The sequence below is a fragment of the Scardinius erythrophthalmus genome (genome assembly GCF_964197995.2).
Source record: "Scardinius erythrophthalmus genome assembly, chromosome: 23".
NCBI lineage: Eukaryota > Metazoa > Chordata > Actinopteri > Cypriniformes > Leuciscidae > Scardinius > Scardinius erythrophthalmus.
This window is the reverse complement of record NC_138243.1, coordinates 27,097,657-27,105,156: the sequence shown is the minus strand read 5'-3', so window position 1 is coordinate 27,105,156 and position 7,500 is coordinate 27,097,657. Positions and strand designations below refer to the sequence as shown.

Here is a 7,500-nt window from a genome sequence, read left to right as displayed (position 1 = left end):
AGTTGTTCAAATCTCGAATCTTAAAGGGGTCATGAACTGAGAAATCAAAATTTTCTTGAGCTTTTGACATATAAGAGGTCATCATACTAAAAGAGGTCATGATCATACTAAAAGAGGTCATGATCATACTATAAGAGGTCATGATCATACTATAAGAGGTCATCATACTATAAGAGGTCATCACACTATAAGAGGTCATCATACTATAAGAGGTCATCATACTATAAGAGGTCATCACACTATAAGAGGTCATCACACTATAAGAGGTCATGATCATACTAAAAGAGGTCATGATCATACTATAAGAGGTCATGATCATACTATAAGAGGTCATCATACTATAAGAGGTCATCATACTATAAGAGGTCATCATACTATAAGAGGTCATCATACTATAAGAGGTCATCACACTATAAGAGGTCATCACACTATAAGATGTCATTATACTATAATAATATCCTGTAAGTTTCAGAACAGAAAACTTCCTTCCTTCCTTGTTAAAAAATACCTTTTATTTCTAAATTATGACAATTTTTTATGTAAAAATCATACTAATATTATAAGTGCAACCCAGGAGACAGTGTACAGTAAAACAATGAAACAATGCAGTTCATGACCGCTTTAAGTATCAGCAATGGAAATAATTTGCTAATTTGCTTTCATTAAATATATGTAAACGGGAGATCCCATACATGATAAGAAATAAGAATGTGTGTGTGTGTGTGTGTGTGTGTGTGTGTGTGTGTGTGTGTCTGTGTGTGTGTGTGTGTGTGTGTGTGTGTGTGTGTGTGTGTGTGTGTGTGTGTGTGTGTATGAGAGTGTGTGTGTGTGTGTGTGTGTGTGTGTGTGTGTGTGTGTGTGTGTGTGTAAGACCTGTTCGGTACAGCTGTAGTGCGGGCAGCAGATGTGTGGAGTGCAGCTGTACACGCAGTGCTGGGACATCAAAGCCACAGCCATCTGTCTTAGCATTCACACACTGCAGGAAGACGGGCCGTGCTCGCCGAATCAGATTCACCAGAGCGTCCTGCTCGAGAGAGTCAGAAAGAGTGAGGAGGATCTACACACAGAAGACAGATGGAAACGGCTTCATAACAGCTCATGAGTCTCTCACCGCCTGCAGTTTGACAGCGATGCACTGGGAATGTCTCCTGAGAGCCGCCATCCCTCCGCTCAGAGTCTTGCGCACCGTCCCGCTCCTCTCCAGTGAGCGCTGAGAGCCGCCCTCCACGCCACCCAAACCCCGGCAGAGAGGCGGCACAGACGCCCGCGGGCCGAACACGGCCTTCACCGCTACACTGAAGAGAGGAAGAGAGAGAGAATCAGGATCATTTCACACTGAGGCGTTCAGTGTGAACACAGTTCCGTTGGGTACACATGAACTACAGTAACGATGATGTAAAAGTCATAAGTATTAACAAAAAAGTTATTTTCTGTCATCTCTCCATTATTATATCAATTAAAAGTGCCAAATAATTAATATGTGAAATCCATGAGTATCAGAAATAAGTATTAGTATCAGTCAATCTTGTATGACCTAGGGGAGAGCGGGGCACAAAGTAATGCTTTTTGACTTTCTCAGGTTTGTGTAAATCTATTTTTTTCCCACATTAATTTCACACGTCAAGTACAATTATGTGGTTTTGTTTTATTAATGCAGTATATACTTTTTTCTTGATATACCCCGAAAGAATGGAAGTGAAATGTGACAACATGCCCCGTAGGTACATCGTAACATGACCATATGACAGATTAAAATTCTATCTGATCTAATCAAACAAACATACAAGACAAACTAAAATATTTTCTCAATAAAATACAATTATTAACTTTTTCATATAAAATAATGGCATTTTTTAATTTTTTTTTTGACTACGAACACAGGAAAACAGCTATACAACATAGTTCAAAAGTAAAGTTAGTAACTTTATCTATGATCTATCTAGTCAAATTAGTAAAGTCTTTATTCACATTTTTCTCAATAGAATTCATAAAAGTATAGAATAGAATAGCATATTTCTAATAGGGGCTCATTGTAACGCAGTGTGACAACATGCCCCACCTGCACAACTGGGATTTAAACCCTGCTAGTGTCTTCTGCTAGTAAGCGAAGCATTAAAGAACTATATAAACCGTTAAATAACATATTGGAGATTAAAATAATATCAGATTTGTCTCATTTTAAATAAACAAAAAAATAGAGATGAAAAATTAACTTAAGAATTTACTTTTGCTATGGTTTAATAAATGTCTATTGATATCTTCCAAAAAATGTTTTAATTTTGGCACAATGTTTTCTCTATATAGTGTTGAAATGGCAACTAGTAAATACACCAAGTTTCGTCATGCTAGCATGTGTGGAAGTATTTAAAACAAGTGTGTTACAACTAGCCCTGTGTTACGTTGTGCCCCGCTCTCCTCAATATGACATCTAGTGAACACCACTTGATCAAATCTTATTTTAAAAGATGCTACAGTCTTAATTATGTAAAAGTTGCATATTGCATTTTTTATATGCAATATGTAAAAACGGACAGCATGCAAGCGCCTTTTCTAAAAGTTGCCGACACCAAGCTCATGGTCGCCTGTACTCATGCTTGCTTGTGTTGCGGTGTGTTTACGTCATCAGCATGACCACCGTGAGCACTAGCAGATGTTTAACACTGTATCCTGGTTACAGCTAAGAAGGACAAGGCGCAAGTATCACTGTGTTATTGAATATGATTTACCACCAAAACTCACACACAGCACTTGCTTTTGTCTGCCGCAGACGATCTGCAAGAGACGCGAAGAATGCGAGTTGCTCTCCAACGGCAATTTATTCATAGACAAGCAGTAATGAGAAAGCATTATACTATATTAAATGAGACATGGAGGAATGCAAAAATGCAATTCATACAGAATGTCATCAATAGCAGTTCACCAAGGATCAAATGAAATTAACACCAGACAAAATAAACATTCTCACCCATATTTAATGTCTATTTCCTTATATTTTCTAATAGGTATTTTCCAAACGTACCAGAGTTCACATGAGCTGAAAACCAGACCAATAAAATAAAATAATGTTCTAAATGTAACAGAGTTTACACCAGACTAATAAAAATAAAAAATAAAATAAATTAATAAAACAAAAATAAACATTCCCACCCATATTTAAAGTCTATTTTCTTAGATTTTTTAATATGAATTTTCCAAACGTAGCAGAGTTCACATGAACCAAATACCAATTTTCACCAATTTTTGTAAAATCTACATGTATTTCCTTATATTTTACTGCCATTTTTGCTATTTACTCTAAACTTTTTCTAAATGTCATACCTGCTATTTTTCATGGTACTTTTATTGGTATAAAATTGGCGAGATGACACATAAGTCAATGAATAACGTCATAACTTTCCTGGTAATAATATTCAGAATTGTGTATGAAGAAATGCTCTAGTGTGAAAATGTCTGTGTAAAAGTGCCTGATCATCTGTGTTGTCTTACATTGAGGAGTTCTGCAGCAGCGAGCTGGCGTTCAGCACAGACGGATTGTTCTGGACCTGACTGAACCAGCCTGAGAGATCATAGCGGACTGGATCTGAACCCATCAGGTGAGCGATCTCACACTGCAGAGGCTGCTCGCACTGGCGCACTGAGAAGCAAGCGTGCAGAGAGATGAGGAAGTGTGTGATCAAACATCACAGGAGAAGGTCAGAATCAGACTGAAGTACCTGTGCCGCTGAAGGACTGACACACTCTTTCCAGAACTGTGCTCTCGGTGGAACCAGGAGTGACCATCTCTTCATCCAGAACCCACAGGAGACCTCGAGAGTCGCCTTCTGGTGCTCGAACCTGAGAACACACACACGCGGTGTAAAATGACATGCATGGTTGAGGTCTGTAGAAGCGTGTTAAGAATCATTGAGTGATACCTGCAGTCCTGGCTGGTCAACGGCACACACAACCTCTGACGGGCTTGTCTCGGGGGCGGCGAAATCTACAGGTACTCCTTCCTAAGGAAATTATTCAGAAAGTTAAAAAATATATATTATTTGTTAGTATTATTATAAAGTACATTTCTTGTCAGCTCTCTATTATAACATGAATGCCAAAAATGGTCAAACCCCCTGACAAAATTAGCATGTGGTGCCATGAAAAATAACAAATATGGCATTTTTAGACATAGTTTATTGAAAAATTGGCAAAATAGTTGTGAAATATGCATTGAAATTATTGTATTATATTATTTAATGCATTAAATTACATTAAATGAATTCAGCAAGGTTCATATTCAATATTTGTTTGAGGTTGTCAAAAACAAACACTACATTTTTGTTTGAGGTTATCAATGATAAAAACAACTTCAAAATTAGTATGTGGTGCCATGAAAAAAAAAACAGATATGGAATTTTTAGATATAGTTTATTGTTTATTGAATTATAAATATGCATAGGAATTGTATATATTATCTTATTATATTATTTTAAAATTAAATTAAATATTATATAAAAAAAAATTAACCTAAATCAAAGTAAAATTTAATCAGCAATTAAGTTTCATTTTCATATTCGATATTTATTTTAGGTTATCATTTATTGACCAAATATCAAAATGGCAGTAAAACAAACAGAAAAAGAAGTTATAAATATTCATAGGAATGTTACTTTAAATATTATTTTATTCTATTTTTTTTTTATTTAATAAAAATTTAATCAGAAAGATTCATATTCATGTTCACTATTTAATTAATTGTGGTTGTCATATGGCATTTTTAGATATAGCTCATTAACAAAATAACAAAATGGCAGTAAAACATACTGAAATAGAAGTTCTAAAAGCGTAGGAATATTATTTTATTTATATATTATTTTTAAATGAAATGTTATTGAATTTAATTAAATCAGCGAGACTGATATTCAATATTAGTTTGAGGCACAGCACAGCTGTTTTCAGGACTGTGCGTGGTACAGTACCCGTGTGTATCGCTCCAGCGTCTGTGTGAATGTGTGACTGTAGTAAAGCTCCAGCAGTCTCTCCTGTAAGTAGTTGTGACAGAGCTCGGAGAATCCGGCAGCCCGGTCGTCAGCGCTGTGTCTGGGGTTCCTCAGGCCCGGTGTGTCCACCAGCATCACAGAGGCCAGCGTCAGCTGCTGAGACTGCAGCGCTCTGGGGAGAGGACACACACACACACTGCCATATCAGGAACACTTCAGTGACATATCATTGACCAGGACACGGAGTCTTTACCTGTTGATGAGAGACACTATAGTGGTGAAGAGTTCCTCATAGAGACCAGCCGCCATCCCTTCTACACACTGAGCAGCACTCAGTTTTGGACCTGAAACACACACACACATATGTTGATCTAGCTCTCTTAATAAGCACTGATATTTTGGTCAAATTAAGATAATTAGAATTACAATAGACTCCTATAAGAAAACCTTAAACATCATCAATAAATAATCTTGATTTAGTTTATTTATAAACTGCTTTTCTCTTTTAGGACATCCTCAAATAGAAGTTTTTTATTTTATTTATTTGATCAAAAATACTGTAATATTGTGAAATATTATGACAAACTGAGTTAAAGGGATACTTCACTGATTAGCATTAAGCTTTGTATCAGTAGAAACCCAGAAGTATTTTCGAGTAACCGTGCTTCCCTCCCTCATGTCCCCCTGAGACGAGAGATTTCTGTATTATGTGTCTGGAAAAAAAACTCAGATGATGCAAAAATCGTCATTTAGCTCATCGGAGGCTTTTTTGTCCAGAGGCGAGAGACTCCAGCCAGTAGGAGGAGCTCGTCCCGCATGTGTTTGACCCGCCCATAGGGGGATCTCACGATAAAACGCCGTCTTTTCAGTTTCGAGTCGACTAGTAGCCTAGCTGTATAATTTCTCCCAATACTGCCCTCTGTAACCGGTAGGCGTGGCTTGGGAGTGTCCTCGTAGGGCAGCGAAGCAAGTGCATTCTGGGAGTTGTGGTCTTTCATCCACATGAGCCAAAAATACATTTCTGGCTTTTCTCAGTCTAGAAGGCACCAACTTCTAAAATAATTTCACATTTCTACTACATAAATGACCCAATTTAAATACACATTCATCTTTCCAGCGGTGAAATATCCCTTTAACTGTTTTTACAGTAATATATTTTAATATGTAATTTATGCCTGTGTTCAAAGCTGAATTTTCAGCATCATTACTCCAGTCTTTAGTGTCACATGATCCTTCAGAAATCATTCTATTATGCTGATTTGCTGCACAAAACATTTCTTAGTATCAATATTAAACAGTTTTTGATGCGAAATATTTTTGTGTATTCTCTGAAATATTAGTTTCTAACTGATCAATTGAGGCATTTTGTGGTTAAACTTTTTTTACAATGACACTAAACTGCTTATCATCATCATCTGAATAATAAATAAAACAATATTTCATGTTTATTTATCTATTGCCGAATTTACTGCAAATGTGGCACAGAAGTGCTTCTGGAGTGGCAATTAGGTGACTTTACACAGACTGTTTAACCCAGACAGCAACATAGTGTCGGCCCAGATCCGGCCCACATCTGGGCCGTGTGGAATCCACGTGTACCAGATGTGGGCCGGATCTGGGCCGACACTATGTTATTGTCTGGGAAGGCTGCTCACAGGTGGCATAAATGGATTTACAAGACAGTTTTAACTGCATATTGTAATACTAGGGGCTGAGGTGGGTCAGAGCAGGCATACTTTAGTCTAGCTTTTATGCTGCATTGCATCTTTACACAGAATTTTGAGCAGACACAGAGCAGGCTTAACTGTAAAGATGCCTTATTTGATGTGTAATATGTTCTGTATGTCATCACTGGTTCCTCTACACATATCTGAGCTGGGATGTTCAAGGTTGTGGTGGGTTTAACAGAGACAGACTGTATTCGGACCTTCCTCTGGCTGGTCTGCGGTGTGTCTCTCTCGGACTCCTCCGGTCGCTCTCTGCAGCAACTGTCTCAGGTGGTGTTTGAAGACGGCAGTGTGAAGCTCCTCTCCCTCACAACCCAGGACAGCGCTGGCCGTCTGCGCGCTGTCAAAACTCATAAACTGCTTACGGCCCACTGAAGCCGTAGAAGAAAGGGGGGGAGAAAAGACTGTCCAAATTCTTTTCGCTTCACAAAATACAGTCATCAGCGTAGTCCTGTCTTACCTTTGCATGCTCCTGCGACACCAAGATGATATATTCCTGCTAAAACATGCCAGATGGCCTTCTGCTCATCCGCTGAGAATCCCAAAGTGTTCATGGCGGCCAGAAGTTTCCCAAAACCCACTAGAGCTCTCTGCTTTTCATCCACCTGAAGTGAGGGAGGGGCAGACATTTTATTTATTAAAGCTTATTAGAGAAAACTTTAAATATACAGCTGGGCTCTTTATTTGATGGAATTGTGGGTAAAAGTGGGGAGAACGGGATCCAGGAAATGTTGCAAGCCAGACTTAAGTGTGTTGCTGACATGAGCACCAAAGCTCCACATGTCAAAGCACACACT

The 7,500-nt window shown here is 38.1% G+C and overlaps 1 protein-coding gene across 7 annotated transcripts in view; it reads right to left on the bottom strand.

Annotated features, from left to right (window-relative positions):
• Window positions 1-7,500, bottom strand: part of myo18b (myosin XVIIIB) — a 56,927-nt gene that overhangs the window by 32,987 nt on the left and 16,440 nt on the right. For all 7 annotated transcript variants that reach the window (XM_081355107.1, XM_081355109.1, XM_081355110.1 and 4 more), the window contains 9 exons: window positions 7,164-7,308; window positions 6,904-7,074; window positions 5,230-5,320; window positions 4,956-5,148; window positions 3,915-3,995; window positions 3,714-3,834; window positions 3,487-3,634; window positions 1,112-1,295; window positions 874-1,024 (listed from right to left, as the gene is read on the bottom strand). In XM_081355107.1, the coding sequence (XP_081211233.1) occupies window positions 874-1,024; window positions 1,112-1,295; window positions 3,487-3,634; window positions 3,714-3,834; window positions 3,915-3,995; window positions 4,956-5,148; window positions 5,230-5,320; window positions 6,904-7,074; window positions 7,164-7,308 (1,285 nt within the window). The remainder of the gene's footprint in view (window positions 1-873; window positions 1,025-1,111; window positions 1,296-3,486; window positions 3,635-3,713; window positions 3,835-3,914; window positions 3,996-4,955; window positions 5,149-5,229; window positions 5,321-6,903; window positions 7,075-7,163; window positions 7,309-7,500) is intronic.